Here is a 26,676-nt window from a genome sequence, read left to right as displayed (position 1 = left end):
CCTGTTCAAAATGCTATGCTGCCTTCACTTGGTTTCTCATTAGACAAAATTACCTCGAAAGTGAACTTGGCACTGCCGAAGTTAGTCTTCTGTTTCTGCCAGAAGTTGTCTGGTTTGATGATGAGAGCGACGCAGATCTCGGCAGGAAAGGATTCCTGGAGGGTCTTCAGTAACGGTTTGATTAGATCCCACTTAGAGCCGCGCATATCAATGATCACCGTAAACCCTCGCTTGCTAACGTCCTCACTGCAAACACAACAGATTGAGAAAAAGTTAGAGGAAGCCAAGTTTTAAAGACATCCTGAGTTTGAATGTCTACGCATGTGTTTTTTTTTACAAATGTTTGAAAATTACAGATGGATAAATCCATATGCTGTGGTGCATGAGTTTGCATGACATTGCATCAGAATTGCCGAAGACCAACAAGATGCTCAAGGGAAACGTCGATATCTCATCCTGAAGACAGGTCTGTCACTAAACAGAATTCATTTTTTAAAGTGTGGTTTACTTAGTAATGAAAAATCTGTCCAATTCACTCCATTATGTTGTTATTCAATGTGAAAAGTGGAATTAGACTAACATGGACCAGATAACTTATAACTGTTCAAAAGGTACAATCCGTAATTGTTTGTTGAAAAAAAAAACAGTTATTAAGCAAGGACCTGAACAATCAGTGTTGAAAACTGTCTTCTTACAGTATCTTAGCCTGATTCACAACAGTAAGCTTATAATGATTTAGAAGTTGAGCTGTCGGGATGTTCATGAAAAGTTGTTTTTCAACAAATGAATCTCGGATGCAAAAGGCGCTAAATGTCACCTCCGTCAAAACTAAAATAATTATATTCACCAAATGCTCTTGGCACATATTATACATTCATCAAATACATTCGCTTCAAATCTACTTAATCCTGGCCTCAGGTCATTCAGAAATTCGCTAAATGTAAACGTGGATTTTTCAGCAACGATGCACGGGAGATTAACTGGATGAACAACGATGTGCGAAACGACCGTGGATCACATTCAAACTTGGATCACAGCGCCCCCTAATGTGTGGTTCAATTTTTACATTTTTACATTCTGACTTTTTATTTGCAATATTTTTAGTTGCAACTTTAGTGAATTTGCACCTGTTTAACATTTGCAAGCCTTTGAAACACGTGCAAATGATCAATTTTAAAAGCGTATTAATCTGCGAATCGCATGTGAGCCGAACCGTGGGTCAACCGTGGATCAACTGCGATCCATCTGGAGGGTTTTGCAGTGTTATGGTGCATTCACACCAACAGCGGTAGAGGCGGCAAACACGCGCTGTTCGCGCAAAATTGGCGCTTGAACATTTGAGTTTACTCGCTTCGTTCGCACGTGAAATTCTAGTCATTCGAGACATTCACGCGGAAATTCGTGTCATGGGAGGGGCTTCTGCGACTCCGCTGAGACGCCGCTCGCTTCCTGTAATCACGTCACTACTACAGCAAGGTTCGGATTGGTTAACGCGGCACGGAAATATGTTAAGTTCAAATTTTTCACGCGGTTCGTGCGGCATGGATGGCGCGTTCGTGCGAATTGAGCGTTGCTGCGGGAAACACACGAGTTGAAAAATGCCTAAACGAGTCTTTGCATTGACTTAATATGTAAATCACTCGCGCTTACCGCGTCTGGTGTGAACCCTGCATAAGACAGTCAAATTTATGATATTTCTGAAAATACAGCATTTCAATTACTCACTATTAAATTTTCATAGCCAATAAAGTAAATTTGTCATGAAGAAAACATGTCAGACACAATTAGAGGGTTTTGCTTCTGAACTCCACAAATGTAAGAACGTAAGGTAATGTGCATTTTTATGTTTTAAACAGAGATGGAGAGGCAAAAATACTCACATACTTATTTATAAAACATAAATGAATTATTTTATCAGTTGTCTGAGGCTTAAAATAAGTAAGCTATTGATTAAATTGCAAATAAATCATTAAGAATTATTTTTGTCAATTTCTCATGAAAGCTCTGACCTGGGTACAGTGGATAGATAAGTCACCAGTTTTCGCAAGTCCTCCTGCTTTATTCTGTCATGGTTACTTCGTGCAGGGAAGGTGAGGATCGGTCCCCCTCTCTTATCTCTTCCTCCTGAAAAGAACCGGATAATTTTATTACATAAATTGCCTCAATGGCCATAATTATGATAATACCCAGGAGTCTCTGTGTGCGCGTGCTTAAGTGACAAGCTGTTCGCTGCCAGAATGAAACAAGCCAGAGACTACCGACGGCTACAGTGCAAAATCCATAAATACCCACCTGAGACAAAGGCAACCTTTTCTCTTAAAACTGTCAAGACATCAGAAGCCTTTATTCCGTCATTCCTAAGAGACCCTGATGAGAAAGAGGGAACTGATAGAGAGGAATAAAGAAGAGAAAGTTTAATATTTTGATGGTTTATCCTTAAAGGGGCAGTACACCCAAAAAACTTTTATTTATTTATTTTAAATACGCAAAAGCACCACGACATTACCTCATAAACATGCAATAAAGTGTGTACATATTCCTTACCATCTTTTTAAACCATATGATATTAAATGTCAATTGTTACGACAAATGGGAAACCACGACATTTGACATCATCATGAACAAGATTTGTTAGCTACTGTATGTTCACACAAAGGTATCAAATATATAATGTCTAATCCTTTATTTTGATTGCATTCAGCTAAACTTCTAGCCTGGGTGCCAGCCGAACTTAGCCCCGCCCACAACATTTCAGGACGGGAAGTTTGGTCTGGAGTCGCTCCGTTGTGCTGCTACTATGCTCGAACAAAAACTGTTCGGACCAATTAAATTGTCAGGGCGGGCTTTATACAATGATGGACAGATGATCAACAGTAACGTAATCAACCATGTCACCAAAGAGCACTTGTGTTGAATCTGTTTACAACAAAGAAGGCTACCACTGGAGAATTGAGATGTGAAGATTCTGCTATCGAGTCTGTTTTAGAAGATATCGACAGCACATTGATTTTAAAAGAGAGACAGAGAAATGCGAACAAGGCATTTGTTGATTGGAAAGATGTTTTTGCCGTCCCTCCTACGGGATTCGGCAAAAGTTTCATTTATCAGCTGGCTCTGATGGTCGCTAAGAAGATGGGATACAATGAAAATGGGAAGCTCGGCATGCACGACAACGTGGATATAACTAGCGGTCGTTGCCAGCCCTTTTCGGAAGCCTGTGGATGAGAATCTAACTTACAAATGGTAAGAGATATGCTGCCTTCACGTGCTATGGTAATTATGGTAAATACCAAAAGCCGACGTAGAAAATGCACATGAACACCCCCTCATGTGGTATTTTCTACTGGGCAACTCGTAGAATATTTTGATGCACGAGTTGCCGAGATGAGATAACCTTTGACCTTTGAAAATGGTAGAGAGCAACAGAAGAGCAGTGAATGATAAACATTGTACACTACTAAATGTTTTTTGCTACTGTTAGCACATAGTTTTTGTAGCCTATACAATGTTGTGCCATTGACAATTGTAATACAATGCGTTAACACATAGTGTCAGTTTTAAAAAACTGTTTTGGTTTTGTGTTACCTACCAGCTAGCAGTCAATAGGAACGTCGGAGTAATGAGCGTTCAGGCAATTTACTCACGTGAATCTATTTTCCCTAAAGTACGACAACAAAAGCACTTGAACCCAACACACTGGTAAATACCAGTTTACAACTGGAAAATTATTTTTTCCCATAGCACGTGAAGGCAGCATTAGTACAATCATAATGTTAGTGTCATTGTCATTGTAGCTAAGTAACTAGCAGTTAAGGTCAGGCTGCAAAAGACGCCATTTCAACATACATCACACACTCGGTTGCTCTGATTGGTTGTAGGTCTATCCAATTGAGTGCAGAGGAATTTTTTGTCCTGGTTCGGTTAAAGTACGCCAAATAATCACAGCCCAACAGAGCGGTGTGACAATGTCAGGCTACTAAACTTAACCATTTGCATTACATTATATTTTTGGATATTAGTCAATTTTCTTAAAAAAACCCAGATAATTTACTCACCACCATGTCATCCAAACTGTTGATGTCTTTCTTTGTTCAGTCGAGAACAAATTATGTTTTTTGAGGAAAACATTCCAGCATATTTCTCATTTTAATGGACTTTTATTGACCCCAATACTTAATGGTTTAAATGCAGTTTAAAATAGCAGTTTCAAAGGACTCTAAACGATCCCAAACGAGGCATAAGGGTCTTATCTAGCAAAACTATTGTTATTTTTGCAAGAAAAATATGCACTTTTAAACCACAACTTCTCATCTTCCTCCGGTCCTGTGACGCGTCAGCGCGACCTCACGTAATTGCATAATGCCGTGGAAAGGTCAAATGTTACATATATGAAACGCACATTTGCGGACAATTTTAAACAATATATTGACATAGGGCTGCAACAACGAATCGATTAAATCGATAAAAAACGATTACTAAAAGTGTTGGCAACGAATTTCATAATCGATTCGTTGTGTCGCGTGACGCAGAGACGTTTAATAAAAAAAAAGAAAAAACTTCAGTTAAGCGCGGAGCGGAGTGAAAAACACTCGCACTGCGTCCCAAACCGCCTAATTCCATACTATATAGTAGGCAAAGAGTACGAGAAGTAGTGCTTTTCGCCTACTATATAGTATGGAAGTATGCGGTTTGGGACGGAGCATCGGTCTCTCTTGCGCACTGTTGCTTGCAGAATTCGGCGCTTCATAGACAGGGCGTAGAAAAGATAAAAAAAACAGCAAAGGTAGAGGAAAACCACATGTCAGTTTTACTCCTCCCAAACGTAAGCGCGTCACCTGGAAGTTATAGCCGGCAAAGAGGTAAAAAAACAAAGACGACACGCTTATGCTTTATGGAGCGACGACAGCGAGTAAAAAAGTTTCTAGAACCAATAAAAAACTCCAATGATATTAAACAAAGAAATAAAACGTTGAGAGAGAGTTGTATGAACGCGTTTCCCCGTCATGGACCTGTATGTTAAATCATCGCGTCATCACTCTCCTGCTGTTCTGTACTGCGCGCTCCAGCTCATGCCGAGCAAGGAGACGCGTGCCCGGCCCAACATACAGTACATCATACAGTAAGTGCCGCCTGTTGTTGCATAAACATCGTCTTACATTTTTTAAGGCGAAGTAATGAATGGTGTATTTGCATTATGCGCAGGAGTAGAAGACCCATCTTCCGTTTTCACAAGACGCATTTATGTGGCCAAATGTAAATGGAACAGTTTTAACAAATGAGATGGCTATCCCGATCAGAGAAAACACATAAAGTCAAATATAAGTTACAAAGCTGTCACTGGGGCAGTACCCTTTATAAAAGGTCCTAATATGTGCCATTTAGGTACAAATATGTAACTTTGAACTGCCAATATGTACTTTTGAAGTTCTAATATGCACTTTTTGGTAAAGGTGTAGCCTACCTGTTTGAAAGGGTACTGTCCAGTGACATCTTTTGTACTTTTATTTCTGAGAGTGTACTCATATACTATCTTTTTGATGGGAAATGCATCATAAAAAAGTCTATATATTTGGCAGATGTAAAGCATACATGTGTATTTTTTTGTGTTAGTTCATTTTTATTTTATTTTATTTTATTATTATTGTAACAGCTCAGGTGTGTTCAAGGAGCAACATGTTTGTGCAATTTCTTCTCTTTTAGTTCTGTTTTGAATAAGGGGTTGGAAATGAATGCTTTTCTTGTTTTTTTGTTTGTATCCGATTCATCGATTAATCGAACAAATAATCGACAGATTAATCGATTATTAAAATAATCATTAGTTGCAGCCCTATATTGACACAAAGACATTAACTAGTATCATTCGACATACAACAACGTTGGAACGGTCCTCTTTCTCCACACTTGTAAACAATGGAGCGTAGTTCGCATACATCATCCGTGACCTCTTGACGTGATGACGTATTACTTGAGGTCGCGCTAGCGAGTCACAGGACCAGAGTAAGACGAGAAGTTGTGGTTTAAAAGTACATATTTTTTATTTTTCTTGCCAAAAATGACAATCGCTTTGCTAGATAAGACCCTTATGTCTCGTTTGGGATCATTTAGAGCCCTTTGAAACTGCGTTGAAACTGCAATTTTAAACTGCATTAAAACTGTTAAGTGTTGGGGTCCATTAAAATTAGAAATATCCTGGAATGTTTTCCTCAGAAAACATAATTTCTTCTCAACTGAACAAAGAAAGACATCAACATTTTGGATGACATGGTGGTGAGTAAATTATCTGGATTTTTCTGGACTAATCCTTTAAGTAAGTTACTTAGAATGGGCTTTATTTATGAAAGACAAGCAGAACAATTTTATGTGTAAATCATTGGCAAAGTTGTTCTGATGTAAATTTTCGGATTCATGAAAATGTTCATATTTCGAAATGTTAGTTGGTACGAAAGAAATTTACACCTGCTCCCCACCACTTGTAAATGGTGCATAAAACATTCAAACGTTCTGTATTTTTCTAGACAAATAGATGACACAGTTTAATTTATTTATTTATTGGTATGTATTAGGGATGGGCATGATTAATCGACGATCGATAATTGATCGTTAAGAATTTAGTCGATGACGTTAATTTGTTATTGATTAATCGAATACTTTTTTTATCTAATGCAGGTTGCGTTGCCTAGTGTAGCGTGTTTCGAACAAATTAAATTAATTTCACTGTGTGGCAGCAATTCAACATTTTACCACCAGGGTGCAATATTTGACACCATACTTCGTTATCTGTGACCTTCCGTTTTGATTTAAAAAAAATAATCATGAAGAGGTCATGATTTTTTGGAACAAATGAAGTCTCTGTTTAAGAATGCGGCTCGTAGCTGCAGGTTTCGCTGCTTTAGAGCACCGCATATTCAAGCGCATATATGTTCCGTTTGTCTAAATGTAGTTTAACTGTTTCCCACAAGTTGATCTTGTAATAAAGGTCTCATGGAGGAAAACACACTGTATTTTTGTATTCAACATTTTTGAATTATAAAAGTTAAATAATAATTTTTTATGATAAAAATATTAATGATTAATCGATAGTCGATCGTTAATTCTCCCGACAATCGACTAAAAAAATTTAATCGAATGCCCATCCCTAGTATGTATGTAGCCTATTAGTCTCTTATACATTTAAAACATATAATGTAGATGAACCAAAGAATGGATTCCAGAGGATTACAGCATTCCTAGAAACGTAATTTGCGTAGCTTTAGTGCATGCATGCAATGGAATTATTGGAATTCATTAACATACACACATTTTACTATCGATGCGTTTACAAAGTATTTGTAAATCCGGAGGAAATTGTTTGGGAATATCTGTTTTATGCGCAAATTAATAATCATATATTTACCAAAGTTTCATGAATGAGTCCCAAAGTTCCTACATTATAGAAAACAGAATGTGCTTATTGACACAGCAGTACGTTTAGTACCCCGATCACGAGAGATATGACAACCGCTGAATGACAAACAACAGTATTGAACTTAATTCTGTATGCATTGACGCTGGAAAATAGAGTAGTAGACCACAGCAGGTTGAGCTAGGGGAGCCGGGGATGCCCAGCTGTTGGCACCACTCCTTCTGTTTGGATTCATTAGTGGTGTAATCTGCCCGCTCTGTAATCCCGCAGCCGACAGACAGCTGGGCGCTGGGGCAGTCGGTGGGGAGAAGTTCAATCACACTTAAGCACACACCGAGAGCAGACATCCAGTACACACACAAGCTGCACGCTCACAGATGTGACACATGCACTTGTCCAGAGACATAATCACAAACGTACACACGCCGCCCTGATGTTTGGTACATCTGTTGACGCAGAGTCCTACATAAAGGTCTTTATGGTGTTTGCGGGTATATTTCATCTCTTTCGCAGACTAGCTCCCATCTGTGGGCTACATAAAGTATTAAACCTGAGTGGAGCAGTCTGGTACTAAACATGGCATGTTAAATTTACTGTAAGAACTGACTCTTTCAACCTTTGCTTAAGGGCAGATACTATTGCATGCACTAGCACACGGCCTGTTTAAACACGCACATTTATATAAATATATGGCTAATTTGTCCAAAAAATGAATCATACAAAAACTAACAAACTCCACCCTAACACCAACATCACAGGGCGAAAGCAAATCGTACGAAATCGTACAGATGTGGGTGTATGGCAGTGGTTCTCAAACAGGCTAAACTAGACAAAGTGTCAAAAAAGCAGTTGGACATATGACAGAGTATTTCTGTGACGAATGCATTTCGCCATGCTTCGAAGTTTCAGATTTTTTTCCGAACATAGAAGATTCATATGTAACAATTTCGCTTTAATTCTTTTATAGGCAATTTCAGTGCAGGAAGTGCAGTGGAAGTCCTTATATGGGCACTTTAACCAGAATAGTACACATACCAACCAAAAGCAAACACGAACGTAGTAGTGTGTTGTTGTTTGTGAGGGAAATTTACGAGAACAATGGATATAGTTTGTTTATCTGGGGAAGCAGCAGAGTTGTGCATGTGTGTTTGTTTAACGCAGAATTTTCGTTGAAATGGGGCGGTCCCAGGTCATGAGTAAAGGCGGTACGTAAAACTGCATCCTGCTTTACCTCAAAGACCGAAATATTGGGATCGGCACATTCCCACTTTAATAAAACCAAAAACCTGATTGCTTTATGAGCCAAAGTCGTCATCTTCTAAGCGCCATAACAGTATGCAAGCCCAAAAAATATGTGGATATGACAACACTGCAAGTTAGCGCTCCGTAAAGCAGCCTCACAAATGCGTACAACACACAACACGAAGACATAACGCTTTAATATTATTTCGGACAAAGCAGTGAATGGTAACTACGTGAAAGGGCAGAACGTTGCTATGATTACGTCTGTGACAATCATCGCAGTTTCGGGAATGATGAACATTTAGGGGATTCACTACAGTATTTAAATGTGGTTGTCACTCTCGAAAATTTTAGTGTGTGAGAAAACATTAATGATACAGGAACAGGAAATCAAAATACAAACTAAAAGTCCTGAGAACATTGTACAAATTAATATTTGCCACCTCATGAAATACGTACATATTGCCATGAGGTTTTGTTGACAAATTGGTGTTAGTGACCAACATATAAGTATTTCACAGTCTCTTTATTAGAAAACAACCAGAAAATGGGTCAATGACGAGACATTATTTACTTAGTGTCCGTATGGTTCAATTAAATGTAAAAGGGTTAAAATTTGCAGATGACTTGCATACATTCTCTTTTTTTGAGGACCAAGTCTAAAATTTCTGTTTTATGTCATTTTGAAAGAATATTTGGGGGATAATTGCAAAAATGTCAACGTGGTGTAACTAGTATTTTTTAATTAAAATATAAATATATTTATAAAAAATTTGGAAAAAAATAGAATCATCAAGTGTAGTGTAATATGATTTTTTTTCATACATTTTTACATAATTTGTCAAAAATTATGTAGAAACAGAGCTGTTTTCAGCATTTGTCAGGCCAAATATTACAAAAACGCATTCAAAGTTACATTTATAAATAACTAATAAAATGATTTTAAAAAAATTATTATGCTTACATGCCATCAAGGTGGATAAAATATTTAATATTTATATTTTGCGCAATTGGCGGTTACACTACTGTATTTGACATTTTCAGGTCCATTCAGTCTTAACTTTATAAAAATGGTGCAAATGTATTTTTTAGTACATAAGATAAACATAAATACACTATGTGCATTGAAATAAACCTGATGTGTGCTTTTAAAACAAGTTTTTTAAAAAGATTTTTGAATTTCTCACCTTGCCAAACCTTTTTTGTCACTGACCCAAATACAGGACATTTGTATTTGGTATTAAAATACAGAATCAAATTATAATCTGAAGTGTTTCGTGTGACTTCCCTTAAACCTAAACGAAATTAAATCCTAATTTCCAATTCTAATCTAATGACTTCAGGTCTTCTCAAAAGTGTTCAAGATGTGTTGCGTGCCAAGAGAGATCACACTAGATACTGACTTTTAATTAGTGGTGCTTGCATTTATGCAAGGCATCACTATTATTATTGCTCATACTTATTATTAGTGGTGCTTGCATTTATGCAAGGCATCACTATTATTATTGCTCATACTTATTATTATTAGTGGTGCTTGCATTTATGCAAAGCATCACTATTACTATCTTGCATACTTATTATTATTAGTGGTGCTTGCATTTATGCAAGGCATCACTATTACTATTGCTCATACTTATTCTTATTATTCTTATTCTGGACACTTTTTTCGGCGCGTAACTCGTCCCGCACGGTTTGTCATAGACCCATGAAAGATAGCTCAAAATGACCGGTTTATTGAGGAGAGGTGTGCTATGACTTTTATAAGGGATCGGGTGCAGGATTTTCGAAAGGGGGGCGAAAAACCACCCGAAAAATCCCATTGACTTAACATTGCGCCCAACTTTGACGGGTCATAGCTCAGCTCGAGGATTTGGTAGAAACTTGTGGGTTACAACATTTGAAGAGGGTGGTAGACTCTGTAAGAACATACATCACAATGGGGTGAAAGTTGTACCCCTGGGGTGTAGGAGGCGCCCAAAAGTGCCCCATTGACTTATAATGGGTCACGGAACATGCCCATATAAGGGAATAAGAATTTTCCTGATGGGATATCTTCGAATTACAGTGTCGTAGAATCAAGGGGGTGGGCTTATTTTACTCAGGCATCCAATCAGTCTCTCGGGAGAGTCCCAGAGCTATTAAGCCACGCCCCTAGCAACCATTTTGGGCACCCTAGCAACATCTCCCATAGACTGCCATTATAAAATGCCCAGATGGATATCTTTGTAGCACAGTGTCATAGAGACATGGGGGTGGGATCATTTTACTCAGGCATCCAATCAGTCTCTCGGGATCCTTAAAGACTTACCAAGCCACGCCCCTAGCAACCAATTTTGAGCACCCTAGCAACATAAAATTCAAACAGTTATATCTCGGCATCAGAACATCGTAGAGACACGGGGGTTGGACCGTTTTACTTGTGACTAGGGGTGTAACAATTGGGCACATCATTGGCCACTCCCAAGCCACGCCCCTAGCAACCAAATTTGAGCACCCTAGCAACCGAATAAACAAAGCCTTATATCTCCGCATCAGAACATCGTAGAGACACGGGGGTTGGACCGTTTGACTCATGACTCGGAGGGTAGTCACTATGGGATGTCAAAATTTTCCCTAGCAACCAAATACAGTACCCTAGCAACCGAATAAACAAAGCCTTATATCTCCGCATCAGAACATCGTAGAGACATGGGGGTTGGACCGTTTGACTCGTGACTCAGAGTGTAATCATTATGGGATGCCAATTTTTTCCCTAGCAACCAAATACAGTACCCTAGCAACAGAGTAAACAAAGCCTTATATCTCCGCATCAGAACATCGTAGAGACACGGGGGTTGGACCGTTTGACTCGTGACTCGGCGGGTAATCACTATGGGATGCCAATTTTTTTCCCTAGCAACCAAATACAGTACCCTAGCAACAGAGTAAACAAAGCCTTATATCTCCGCATCAGAACATCGTAGAGACACGGGGGTTGGACCGTTTGACTCATGACTCGGAGGGTAATCACTATGGGATGTCAAAATTTTCCCTAGCAACCAAATACAGTACCCTAGCAACCGAATAAACAAAGCCTTATATCTCTGCATCAGAACATCGTACAGACACGGGAGTTGGATCGTTTAACTTTTGGCTTGGAGTATAATCATATATGGTCCCCAGAATTTTGCCACGGCAAGCACCACTCACATTTTCTTCAGGAAATGTACCTATCTAGTTATTATTATTATTCTTCTTTTTCTGGACACTTTTTCGGCGCGTAACTCGTCCCGCACGCTTTGTCGTAGACCCATAAATTAGGGCTCAAATCGACCGGCTTATTGAGGAGAGGTGTGCTATGACTTTTATAAGCGATCGGGTGCAGGATTTCCGAAAGGGGGGCGAAAAACCACCCAAAAAATCCCATTGACTTAACATTGCGCCCAACTTTGACGAGTCATAGCTCCGCTCGAGGATTTTGTAGAAACATGTGGGTTACAACATTTGAAGAGGGTGGTAGGCTCTCTAAGAACATACATCACAATGGGGTGTAAGTTGTACCCCTGGGGTGTAAGAGGTGCCCAAAAGTGCCCCAATGAAAAGTCAATGGGGCAAAATCCCATAGACTTACCATTGCAAAAATTTTGACGGGTCATAGGTCTGAGCCAGGATTTCATAGAAACATGTGGGTTACTAAATTTGAAGAGGGTGCTAGACTCTGTCAGGACGTCCCCCACAATGGGGTGTAAGGTTACCATAGCAACCATTTTGGGCACCCTAGCAACCTATACCATAGACTGCCATTATAAAATCCCCGGATGGATATCTTTGCACCACAGTGTCATAGAGACATGGGGGTGGGCTCATTTTACTCAGGCATCCAATCAGTCTCTCAGGATCCTTACAGACTTACTAAGCCACGCCCCTAGCAACCACTTTTGAGCACCCTAGCAACATAAAATACAAACAGTTATATCTCGGCATCAGAACATCGTAGAGACACGGGGGTTGGACCGTTTTACTTGTGACTAGGGGTGTAACAATTGGGCACATCATTGGCCACTCCCAAGCCACGCCCCTAGCAACCAAATTTGAGCACCCTAGCAACCGAATAAACAAAGCCTTATATCTCCGCATCAGAACATCGTAGAGACACGGGGTTTGGACCGTTTTACTTGTGACTCGGAGTGTAATCACTGGGCACATCATTGGCCACTCCCAAGCCACGCCCCTAGCAACCAAATACAGTACCCTAGCAACAGAGTAAACAAAGCCTTATATCTCCGCATCAGAACATCGTAGAGACACGGGGGTTGGACCGTTTTACTTGTGACTCGGAGTGTAATCACTGGGCACATAATTGGCCACTCCCAAGCCACGCCCCTAGCAACCAAATACAGTACCCTAGCAACAGAGTAAACAAAGCCTTATATCTCCGCATCAGAACATCGTAGAGACACGGGGGTTGTACCGTTTTACTTGTGACTCGGAGTGTAATCACTGGGCACATCATTGGCCACTCCCAAGCCACGCCCCTAGCAACCAAATACAGTACCTTAGCAACAGAGTAAACAAAGCCTTATATCTCCGCATCAGAACATCGTAGAGACACGGGGGTTGGACCGTTTTACTTGTGACTCGGAGTGTAATCACTGGGCACATAATTGGCCACTCCCAAGCCACGCCCCTAGCAACCAAATTTGAGCACCCTAGCAACCGAATAAACAAAGCCTTATATCTCCGCATCAGAACATCGTAGAGACACGGGGGTTGGACCGTTTTACTTGTGACTCGGAGTGTAATCACTGGGCACATAATTGGCCACTCCCAAGCTACGCCCCTAGCAACCAAATTTGAGCACCCTAGCAACCGAATAAACAAAGCCTTATATCTCCGCATCAGAACATCGTAGAGACACGGGGGTTGGACCGTTTTACTTGTGACTCGGAGTGTAATCACTGGGCACATAATTGGCCACTCCCAAGCCACGCCCCTAGCAACCAAATACAGTACCCTAGCAACAGAGTAAACAAAGCCTTATATCTCCGCATCAGAACATCGTAGAGACACGGGGGTTGTACCGTTTTACTTGTGACTCGGAGTGTAATCACTGGGCACATAATTGGCCACTCCCTGCCACGCCCCTAGCAACCAAATACAGTACCCTAGCAACAGAGTAAACAAAGCCTTATATCTCCGCATCAGAACATCGTAGAGACATGGGGGTTGGACCGTTTTACTTGTGACTCGGAGAGTAATCACTGGGCACATAATTGGCCACTCCCAAGCCACGCCCCTAGCAACCAAATACAGTACCCTAGCAACAGAGTAAACAAAGCCTTATATCTCCGCATCAGAACATCGTAGAGACAGTGGGGTTGTACCGTTTTACTTGTGACTCGGAGTGTAATCACTGGGCACATCATTGGCCACTCCCAAGCCACGCCCCTAGCAACCAAATACAGTACCCTAGCAACAGAGTAAACAAAGCCTTATATCTCCACATCAGAACATCGTAGAGACATGGGGGTTGGACCGTTTGACTCATGACTCGGAGGGTAATCACTAGTGGATGCCATTTTTTCCCTAGCAACCAAATACAGTACCCTAGCAACAGAGTAAACAAAGCCTTATATCTCCGCATCAGAACATCGTAGAGACATGGGGTTTGGACCGTTTGACTCATGACTCGGAGGGTAATCACTAGTGGATGCCATTTTTTCCCTAGCAACCAAATACAGTTCCCTAGCAACAGAGTAAACAAAGCCTTATATCTCTGCATCAGAACATCGTAGAGACACGGGGGTTGGACCGTTTTACTTTTGGCATGGAGTATAATCATAAATTGTCCCTTGAATTTTGCCACGGCAAGCACCACTCACATTTTCTTCAGGAAATGTACCTATCTAGTTATTATTATTATTCTTCTTTTTCTGGACACTTTTTCGGCGCGTAACTCGTCCCGCACGCTTTGTCGTAGACCCATAAATTAGGGCTCAAATCGACCGGCTTATTGAGGAGAGGTGTGCTATGACTTTTATAAGCGATCGGGTGCAGGATTTCCGAAAGGGGGGCGAAAAACCACCCAAAAAATCCCATTGACTTAACATTGCGCCCAACTTTGACGAGTCATAGCTCCGCTCGAGGATTTTGTAGAAACATGTGGGTTACAACATTTGAAGAGGGTGGTAGGCTCTGTAAGAACATGGATCACAATGGGGTGTAAGTTGTACCCCTGGGGTGTAAGAGGTGCCCAAAAGTGCCCCAATGAAAAGTCAATGGGGCAAAATCCCATAGACTTACCATTGCAAAAATTTTGACGGGTCATAGGTCCGAGCCAGGATTTCATAGAAACATGTGGGTTACTAATTTTGAAGAGGGTGCTAGACTCTGTCAGGACGTCCCCCACAATGGGGTGTAAGGTTACCATAGCAACCATTTTGGGCACCCTAGCAACCTATACCATAGACTGCCATTATAAAATGCCCGGATGGATATCTTTGCACCACAGTGTCATAGAGACATGGGGGTGGGCTCATTTTACTCAGGCATCCAATCAGTATCTCAGGATCCTTACAGACTTACTAAGCCACGCCCCTAGCAACCACTTTTGAGCACCCTAGCAACATAAAATACAAACAGTTATATCTCGGCATCAGAACATCGTAGAGACACGGGGGTTGGACCGTTTTACTTGTGACTAGGGGTGTAACAATTGGGCACATCATTGGCCACTCCCAAGCCACGCCCCTAGCAACCAAATTTGAGCACCCTAGCAACCGAATAAACAAAGCCTTATATCTCCGCATCAGAACATCGTAGAGACACGGGGTTTGGACCGTTTTACTTGTGACTCGGAGTGTAATCACTGGGCACATCATTGGCCACTCCCAAGCCACGCCCCTAGCAACCAAATACAGTACCCTAGCAACAGAGTAAACAAAGCCTTATATCTCCGCATCAGAACATCGTAGAGACACGGGGGTTGGACCGTTTTACTTGTGACTCGGAGTGTAATCACTGGGCACATAATTGGCCACTCCCAAGCCACGCCCCTAGCAACCAAATACAGTACCCTAGCAACAGAGTAAACAAAGCCTTATATCTCCGCATCAGAACATCGTAGAGACACGGGGTTTGGACCGTTTTACTTGTGACTCGGAGTGTAATCACTGGGCACATCATTGGCCACTCCCAAGCCACGCCCCTAGCAACCAAATACAGTACCCTAGCAACAGAGTAAACAACGCCTTATATCTCCGCATCAGAACATCGTAGAGACACGGGGGTTGGACCGTTTGACTCGTGACTCGGAGGGTAATCACTAGTGGATGCCATTTTTTTCCCTAGCAACCAAATACAGTACCCTAGCAACAGAGTAAACAAAGCCTTATATCTCCGCATCAGAACATCGTAGAGACACGAGGTTTGGACCGTTTGACTCGTGACTCGGAGGGTAATCACAAGTGGATGCCATTTTTTTCCCTAGCAACCAAATACAGTACCCTAGCAACAGAGTAAACAAAGCCTTATATCTCCGCATCAGAACATCGTAGAGACACGGGGTTTGGACCGTTTGACTCGTGACTCGGAGGGTAATCACTAGTGGATGCCATTTTTTTCCCTAGCAACCAAATACAGTATCCTAGCAACAGAGTAAACAAAGCCTTATATCTCCGCATCAGAACATCGTAGAGACACGGGAGTTGGATCGTTTTACTTTTGGCTTGGAGTATAATCATATATGATCTCCAGAATTTTGCCACGGCAAGCACCACTCACATTTTCTTCAGGAAATGTACCTATCTAGTTATTATTATTATTATATCTTATTATTCTTATGTCTGCACACTTTTTCGGCGCGTAACTCGTCCCACACGGTTTGTCGTAGACCCATAAATTAGGGCTCAAATCGACCGGCTTATTGAGGAGAGGTGTGCTATGACTTTTATAAGCGATCGGGTGCAGGATTTCCGAAAGGGGGGCGAAAAACCACCCAAAAAATCCCATTGACTTAACATTGCGCCCAACTATGACGAGTCATAGCTCCGCTCGAGGATTTTGTAGAAACATGTGGATTACAACATTTGAAGAGGGTGGTAGGCTCTGTAAGAACATGGATCACAATGGGGTGTAAGTTGTACCCCTGGGGTGTAAGAGGTGCCCAAAAGTGCCCCAATGAAAAGTCAATGGGGCAAAATCCCATAGACTTACCATTGCAAAAATTTTGACGGGTCATAGGTCCGAGACAGGATTTCATAGAAACATGTGGGTTACTAAATTTGAAGAGGGTGCTAGACTCTGTCAGGACGTCCCCCACAATGGGGTGTAAGGTTACCATAGCAACCATTTTGGGCACCCTAGCAAACTATACCATAGACTGCCATTATAAAATGCACGGATAGATATCTTTGCACCACAGTGTCATAGAGACATGGGGGTGGGCTCATTTTACTCAGGCATCCAATCAGTCTCTCAGGATCCTTACAGACTTACTAAGCCACGCCCCTAGCAACCACTTTTGAGCACCCTAGCAACATAAAATACAAACAGTTATATCTCGGCATCAGAACATCGTAGAGACACGGGGGTTGGACCGTTTTACTTGTGACTAGGGGTGTAACAATTGGGCACATCATTGGCCACTCCCAAGCCACGCCCCTAGCAACCAAATTTGAGCACCCTAGCAACCGAATAAACAAAGCCTTATATCTCCACATCAGAACATCGTAGAGACACGGGGTTTGGACCGTTTTACTTGTGACTCGGAGTGTAATCACTGGGCACATCATTGGCCACTCCCAAGCCACGCCCCTAGCAACCAAATACAGTACCCTAGCAACAGAGTAAACAAAGCCTTATATCTCCGCATCAGAACATCGTAGAGACACGGGGGTTGGACCGTTTTACTTGTGACTCGGAGTGTAATCACTGGGCACATCATTGGCCACTCCCAAGCCACGCCCCTAGCAACCAAATACAGTACCCTAGCAACAGAGTAAACAAAGCCTTATATCTCCACATCAGAACATCGTAGAGACATGGGGGTTGGACCGTTTGACTCATGACTCGGAGGGTAATCACTAGTGGATGCCATTTTTTCCCTAGCAACCAAATACAGTACCCTAGCAACAGAGTAAACAAAGCCTTATATCTCCGCATCAGAACATCGTAGAGACACGGGGGTTGGACCGTTTGACTCGTGACTCGGAGGGTAATCACTAGTGGATGCCATTTTTTTCCCTAGCAACCAAATACAGTACCCTAGCAACAGAGTAAACAAAGCCTTATATCTCCGCATCAGAACATCGTAGAGACACGGGGGTTGGACCGTTTGACTCATGACTCGGAGGGTAATCACTAGTGGATGCCATTTTTTCCCTAGCAACCAAATACAGTACCCTAGCAACAGAGTAAACAAACCCTTATATCTCCGCATCAGAACATCGTAGAGACACGGGGTTTGGACCGTTTGACTCGTGACTCGGAGTGTAATCACTAGTGGATGCCAATTTTCTCCCTAGCAACCAAATACATTACCCTAGCAACAGAGTAAACAAAGCCTTTTATCTCCACATCAGAACATCGCAGAGACACGGGGGTTGGACCGTTTGACTCGTATCTCGGAGTGTAATCACTAGTGGATGCCAATTTTTTCCCTAGCAACCAAATACAGTACCCTAGCAACAGAGTAAACAAAGCCTTATATCTCCGCATCAGAACATCGTAGAGACACGGGGGTTTGACCGTTTGACTCGTGACTCGGAGTGTAATCACTAGTGGATGCCAATTTTCTCCCTAGCAACCAAATACAGTACCCTAGCAACCGAATAAACAAAGCCTTATATCTTCGCATCAGAATATCGTAGAGACATGTGGGTTGAATTGTTTTACTTTTGGCTTGGAGTATAATCATATATTGTCCCCCGAAATTTGCCACGGCAAGCACCACTTCACATTTTCTTCAGGAAATGTACCTATCTAGTTATTATTATTATATCTTATTATTCTTATGTCTGCACACTTTTTCGGCGCGTAACTCGTCCCACACGGTTTGTCGTAGACCCATAAATTAGGGCTCAAATCGACCGGCTTATTGAGGAGAGGTGTGCTATGACTTTTATAAGCGATCGGGTGCAGGATTTCCGAAAGGGGGGCGAAAAACCACCCAAAAAATCCCATTGACTTAACATTGCGCCCAACTTTGACGAGTCATAGCTCCGCTCGAGGATTTTGTAGAAACATGTGGGTTACAACATTTGAAGAGGGTGGTAGGCTCTGTAAGAACATGGATCACAATGGGGTGTAAGTTGTACCCCTGGGGTGTAAGAGGTGCCCAAAAGTGCCCCAATGAAAAGTCAATGGGGAAAAATCCCATAGACTTACCATTGCAAAAATTTTGACGGGTCATAGGTCCGAGCCAGGATTTCATAGAAACATGTGGGTTACTAAATTTGAAGAGGGTGCTAGACTCTGTCAGGACGTCCCCCACAATGGGGTGTAAGGTTACCATAGCAACCATTTTGGGCACCCTAGCAACCTATACCATAGACTGCCATTATAAAATGCCCGGATGGATATCTTTGCACCACAGTGTCATAGAGACATGGGGGTGGGCTCATTTTACTCAGGCATCCAATCAGTCTCTCAGGATCCTTACAGACTTACTAAGCCACGCCCCTAGCAACCACTTTTGAGCACCCTAGCAACATAAAATACAAACAGTTATATCTCGGCATCAGAACATCGTAGAGACACGGGGGTTGGACCGTTTACTTGTGACTAGGGGTGTAACAATTGGGCACATCATTGGCCACTCCCAAGCCACGCCCCTAGCAACCAAATTTGAGCACCCTAGCAACCGAATAAACAAAGCCTTATATCTCCGCATCAGAACATCGTAGAGACACGGGGTTTGGACCGTTTTACTTGTGACTCGGAGTGTAATCACTGGGCACATCATTGGCCACTCCCAAGCCACGCCCTAGCAACCAAATACAGTACCCTAGCAACAGAGTAAACAAAGCCTTATATCTCCGCATCAGAACATCGTAGAGACACGGGGGTTGGACCGTTTTACTTGTGACTCGGAGTGTAATCACTGGGCACATAATTGGCCACTCCCAAGCCACCCCCCTAGCAACCAAATACAGTACCCTAGCAACAGAGTAAACAAAGCCTTATATCTCCGCATCAGAACATCGTAGAGACACGGGGGTTGGACGGTTTTACTTGTGACTCGGAGTGTAATCACTGGGCACATCATTGGCCACTCCCAAGCCACGCCCCTAGCAACCAAATACAGTACCCTAGCAACAGAGTAAACAAAGCCTTATATCTCTGCATCAGAACATCATAGAGACATGGGGTTTGGACCGTTTGACTCGTGACTCGGAGGGTAATCACTAGTGGATGCCATTTTTTTCCCTAGCAACCAAATACAGTACCCTAGCAACAGAGTAAACAAAGCCTTATATCTCCGCATCAGAACATCGTAGAGACATGGGGTTTGGACCGTTTGACTCGTGACTCGGAGGGTAATCACTAGTGGATGCCATTTTTTTCCCTAGCAACCAAATACAGTACCCTAGCAACATAATAAACAAAGCCTTATATCTCTGGATCTGAACATCGTAGAGACACAGGGGTTGGACCGTTTGACTCGTGAATCAGAGTGTAATCACTAGTGGATGCCAAATTTTTCCCTAGCAACCAAATACAGTACCCTAGCAACAGAGTAAACAAAGCCTTATATCTCCGCATCAGAACATCGTAGAGACACGGGGGTTGGACCGTTTGACTCGTGACTCAGAGTGTAATCACTAGTGGATGCCAATTTTTTCCCTAGCAACCAAATACAGTACCCTAGCAACAGAGTAAACAAAGGCTTATATCTCCGCATCAGAACATCGTAGAGACACGGGGGTTGGACTGTTTGACTCGTGACTCAGAGTGTAATCACTAGTGGATGCCAATTTTTTCCCTAGCAACCAAATACTGTACCCTAGCAACAGAGTAAACAAAACCTTATATCTCCGCATCAGAACATTACAGAGACACAGGGGTTGGACCGTTTCACTTGTGACTCGGCGTGTAATCACTATGGGATGCCATTTTTTTCCATAGCAACCAAATACATTACCCTAGCAACAGAGTAAACAAAGCCTTATATCTCCGCATCAGAACATCGTAGAGACACGGGGGTTGGACCGTTTGACTCGTGACTCGGCATGTAATCACTAGGGTATGCCATTTTTTTTCCATAGCAACCAAATACAGTACCCTAGCAACGGAGTAAACAAAGCCTTATATCTCCGCATCAGAACATCGTAGAGACACGGGGGTTGGACCGTTTGACTCGTGACTCAGAGTGTAATCACTATGGGATGCCAATTTTTTTTCCTAGCAACCAAATATGGTACCCTAGCAACAGAGTAAACAAAGCCTAATATCATTGCATCAGAACATCGTAGAGACACTGGAGTTGGATCGTTTTACTTTTGGCTTGGAGTATAATCATATATGTTCCCCAGAATTTTGCCACGGCAAGCACCACTCACATTTTCTTCAGGAAATGTACCTATCTAGTTCTTACTACAATCTTACAGAATACATACAGTATCACAAATGTGGATTTATACTGACTTTATCATGATGCATATAAGAATACTGGATTTATAAAAGTGCTAGAAAATTGATTGTTGATTCTCTTGCACATAGACCAATATGCAAGCTGGTTGTCATGACAACTGCGACTTTTATCAAACAACTTTTTAACAAGTTGTAGAGCTCACTAGATGGTCAGGTGGTATTTCAGTGTGGCTTTTGTGCAGCATTGGATCTTTATATATAATGTATACAACCCGTATTGGCTGATCAATGTCCCCTAAGGTTCAAACACAAGAATCCACCACACCAAATTTCTTGAAATTCAGAATTTTTTATGTTCTAAATGTCAAGTCATGCACCTAGTTCATATGTGACCCTGGACCACAAAACCTTAAAGTTCACCAAAAAATGAAAATTCTGTCATCATTTACTCTCATATTGTTGCAAATGTCTTTGTTCTGATGAACACGAAGGAAGGTATTTTCAGAAATGTTCGTAATGAAACCGTTCATGAGCCCCATTCTCATCGAAAGTACTCTTTTTTTCCTACTTTGGAAGTGAATGGGGCTCACAAATGGTGTGTTTACGAACATTTCTCAAAATATTTCCTTCATTTCATCGGAACAAGGATATTATTTATATAGGTTTATAACAACATGAAATGAAAAGGATCACAGAATTTTCATAAGGTGCACAATCCCCTTAAGTATATTTGTAGCATAAGCCAAAAATACATTGTGTGGGTCAAAATTATATTATTTTTCTTTTATGCCAAAATTCATTAGGGTATTAAGTAAAGATCATGATTTTCTCAATATTTAGATTTTTGTCACCCTCAGATACCAAATTTTCAAAAAGTTGTATCTCAGCCAAATACTGCCCTTTCATAACAAACCACACTGTTAAAAATATTCAGCATTTTTGTCAAATCAACATATTTTTTGTTTCTTTTTAATTATTACAACTTGATTTTATGAGTTGTGTCAACTTTTCAAAGCCAAAACTTTAAAAAGTAGGTTGAATTGGCTTGCAAAACCAAGGCTGTTTACACTTGGCATTAACATGCGTTTTCGTCGATCGGATCACAAGTGGACGACATTAATGCCAGGTGTAAATGGTGTTCAAAACGTTTTGAGCTCGTCCACTTTCGACCATCGGATCGCTTTGGAGTTGCGGAACACACATGTGGTTGAATGTGTTCAAACAGCCACACGCGACCGCCTTCTCTCCGCCCATTTATCTAATCTGAGGTTTTAAACACAAGTTTTACGTCTTTTTTGACTTCTGGCGTGAACATACGGTGAACAGCGCTATTTTTAGCCTTTCATTGATAAAACTAAAGCGGCTGATCTCAGTAGTTTCGTTTTGAAAGCGTGAAAGTTGCGTGATCCTATTTCATCAATTGCGCTGAAAATTCAGAGAAAGCTCTTACATACACACGTACAAAACTCTGTGCAGCACATTTACTTGATAAACAAGCAGCGGACTCCGACATAACATTAGTTTGCGTCCATATAAACTCATAATTACTCCCGCTCGCGTTTGAATGACAGGAGAGAGACTCGCCCACCGTCTCGACAGACCACCCCCTTACAGTATTCAGGACAGAAGCGGTTGAAAGTGGACAAAAGAGACGGATTTAAATACCAGGTGTAAACGTACGTGTCTCTCTCGTCCACCTGTGATCCGATCAATGAAAACACATCTTAATACCAAGTGTAAACAGCCCATAACCAAGTTGTTTTAACTTCATGCTGCATATTTTTTTACAGTGCATGGATGCACAAAAATATTGGCACACTTGATAAATATAAGTAAAGAAAGCTGTGAAAATGAATCTACGTTTCTTCTTTTAAGCTTAAATAAAAAAATCACAAAAATAAGAAATAAATGTTTTTCTTTAATACACAATGGAACATGGGAATATATTTGTTTTTTTGTTTTTTGTTTTGTTTTTTGAATTATTTATTATTTATAATAATTTTGGTTGAAAGTGCTGAGAAGTACATGTCCTTATTTATCTGTTATTTTATTTTTTTGTTTTGTATGTATGTATACATAGTATACATACTTTATTATTATATATATATATATATGTATATTTTTGTATTTTTATTACATGTTCAAATAAACTTATTATTATTATGGACACAATTATTGGCACCCTAGACATTTTATGAGTAAAATTACTCAAAATCTGAATTTTATCACCATTGATATTAACTTTTTGGTGACTAGAAACATGATGTTGTCCAGTCATGGCTTCCTGTTTCATGGAAGAATAAATATTCAGTAACACAAACCTCTTAATCAATCATCACAGTGGGTAAAACCAAAGACTTCTGATGTGCAGCAAAAGAATTTGAGCTACACAAAACAGAAAGTGGCTTTAAGGAAATATTTAAAAACATTAAAAACATCTATTTCCACAATCAGAGCAACAACAAAGACTATTTATTCGACTGGAGATGTTGCGAATATGCCTGAAAAGGGACATGTGTCTGTATAATTTGAGTGGCCAAAAACTCTCCAATGATCACAGATGGAGAACTTCAGAAATCAGTTGAATCTAGGGGTCAGAAAGCTTAAAAAAAAAAAAAAAAAAAAAAAGGAAAACAACACCTCCATAACCAAGTTGTTTGGGACACAGTTTAAGAAATCCTCTGCTCTCATGCAAAAACAAACTCCAGCATATAAAATTAAACAGGAATGAGTTTTGCGGCCATATGAAATGAAAAAGAGGTTTTTGACAGCAGGAACATAAGATGGCTTTGGTCCACACAGGGATTAAAAAGTGGTCTATGTCTACAGTTAAATATACCACTGGACCTTCACTGTTTTGAACCTACTTTTATACCAGAGGTCCTGGACATCTTATTCAGACACATGGCTTCATGCATTATATCAAATACCAACAGATAGAAAAGTCAAAACCTGTCTTGCTCTGCTAGAAATCTTATAATGGGTCGTGGTTAAATCTTTCACATTTGTTCAAATCAAACATCAAAATCAACAAAAAATTGGTCACTGTTCAAAAAGTCAAGGTTCTGCCATAGCCATCCCACTTCCCTGACCTGAACCATACAAAAAATGACTAAAGAGGAGAGAGCATCAAGATCTTAAGTATGCGGAGAAATTCCTGAAGACATTATAATACAAGACTCAGAGCTGTTATCCATGCAAATAGAGAGGATTAAATAAAGGGGGGCCAATAATTGTGTCCAGTGTGTATTAGAGAAAATCATTTATTTAATAATGTTATTCCCCTACTCACCTTCAAATGTTTTACGTCAACGAAACATCATATTTTTGTGATTTTTTTAAATTAAAGCTTAACCCTAAAAAGTCCCTTGGGGTCAATCTTACCCCCAAGCCACTTTTCTTTAGTTTAAAAACATGGTTCCCTTCATCTCAGTGGAATAAGATTTTGTGACTTTTTCAGATTATCTGTCAAGATTCAAATAAAAAACTGGGAGGATTCGGTTGTTCTAAAGAGGTGTAAAAAATCGGCTCTTTGGGGGTAAAAATGACCCCAATTGAAATGAATGGGAAATGCAAAAAAACCTTTTTTTCTTCTTATTTGTCAAAAAATAAAATAAAAATCAATGCATCCAGAATAAATCTGAAAATTTTAACACAGAAAGGTAGGCCTGGTACTAGAGCACAAATGCAATATAGAAAAGACATGCTCTATCACACACACACAAACAAAAAAGTTATGACTGCCACAGACAGCATTTTTTACAGAATTTGGCAAAAAAACAGCCACAGTAGCAAAACAAAGATGTAAAATGCTCACACAGAAAGACACAAACACACAAATTTCTGTGGCATTTTGTAACAGCAGATATTTCAAAATGCATCAAAAACTACAAAAAATGTTCTAATGTTTATATAAACATAAATTCACAAAACATTTCACTAAAGTACTGATGTTGAGCAGTTGGCCACATCCAGTAAAATGAATGGGTCTCTATAGGCATCTGCTGGTTGAAATGATTTATTTACTAAACTGTAATTCTTTTATGTTTTTGTCTAAACACCAAATGGCCGAATTCAACACATAACATCTAGATCAATATCTAAAAACAATTTAAATCAAAATGTATGTGATTTTTTTCATAAACATTTGATATTTTACAGGTAAGCTAATGGTGTAGTTGAAGAATTGAGTGGTACACAGGTACAAAAATACTTCATATCTCCCAAAACACAGCATTAATGTATAGATGGGAAGTAAACAAAAAAATGATATATTATTTGTATCATTAAAAATGTATATATTTTTTGTAATAACTCTGGGGTCATTTTTACCCCAAGGAACTCTAACGTATACAGGAAAATAAGGGCTTATGAGCTTTAAAAGAACAAACATTTTCATTTTCATCGTTTTCTCAGGTCATATTTACCAAGGATGACAATATATATGGCTACCAGTGTATATCAATAAAAGGATTATTTATTCACAAATTGACCCTTATAACTGGTTTTGGAGTCCAGGGTCCCATATTTGAATTTAGAAAAATATTCTTTGATACAGGATGTATACATGCAGGTCTATGCAAAGATTTGATTAAGGTCATGATTCAACATTAAGAGTATTTTAGTAGCAGCCCCAAAGGAATAACAACTTTTTAATGAGCTGAACAGTGAAACCAAAATGTGCAACATTGGCCCTAATTTGCATACTACAGTATACACACACTGTTATGAAACATTGATATCAAATATGCCTAAATTATTAAAACAAAGTGAGTTTGTTTTCACTACGAAGGACTCACATGATTCCAAAGAGAGTTTTAGCATAGTGAGTGTTCATTTCCATAGGTAAGATGCACAGTACTGTCTTAAAACGCATGAGTCCAAGATGGCGTCGTTACAGGAAGGTAGTTATAGTTTATAAAGTACTATGGACATATGGCTGAAATATAGCTATTTTTCTTTGAAAATCACATTGATTACCTGCGGGTGACCTTTATTAACCCCTTGGAGCCGTGTGGATTAGTTCTGTAAAGGGTGGGTGCACTTTTTGGGATTTAAAGTCAGAAGTTGTTTCCTGGTCCTTATAAAGCTTGGAAGAGCAAGGACATTTACTAAAATAACTCCAAATGTGTTTGTGAATAGATGCTTTACAGACTATAGCATGCAAAGAGTAAATTAAACAGTCAGAAAGCAGTCTGTAAACAAAGGCTGGATTGCTAGAGTTGTACAAAGACGTTGCAGTCTCTGTGAATACTGCGGATAGTTTAAGATGTCAGATGAAGCATCAATAAGATGTTACAAGTCGATGCACTACTGTACATACAAAGTGCCGTATCCATATTTCATAAGGACACCATGCAGTGTTTTTTGCATGTTTTATGAGATCTTCATCATGTGTGCTTCATGCAAGTACACAGGAAACACAGCGTCCACCTGGTCAAACTCTGCATGCCATAACTCTG

At 40.4% G+C, this 26,676-nt stretch overlaps 1 protein-coding gene across 1 annotated transcript in view; it reads right to left on the bottom strand.

Moving 5' to 3' along the window:
* kalrnb (kalirin RhoGEF kinase b) overlaps positions 1–26,676 on the bottom strand; it is a 136,999-nt gene that overhangs the window by 100,971 nt on the left and 9,352 nt on the right. The window contains exons 2-4 of the mRNA XM_065293678.1: positions 2,293–2,385; positions 2,010–2,124; positions 54–246 (exon numbers count right to left, since the gene is read on the bottom strand). Of these exons, the coding sequence (XP_065149750.1) occupies positions 54–246; positions 2,010–2,124; positions 2,293–2,385 (401 nt within the window). The remainder of the gene's footprint in view (positions 1–53; positions 247–2,009; positions 2,125–2,292; positions 2,386–26,676) is intronic.

The sequence above is a fragment of the Paramisgurnus dabryanus genome, chromosome 7 (assembly GCF_030506205.2).
Source record: "Paramisgurnus dabryanus chromosome 7, PD_genome_1.1, whole genome shotgun sequence".
NCBI classification, from domain to species: domain Eukaryota; kingdom Metazoa; phylum Chordata; class Actinopteri; order Cypriniformes; family Cobitidae; genus Paramisgurnus; species Paramisgurnus dabryanus.
The sequence above is the reverse complement of the archived record's forward strand: the minus strand, read 5'-3'. Positions and strand labels throughout refer to the sequence as shown.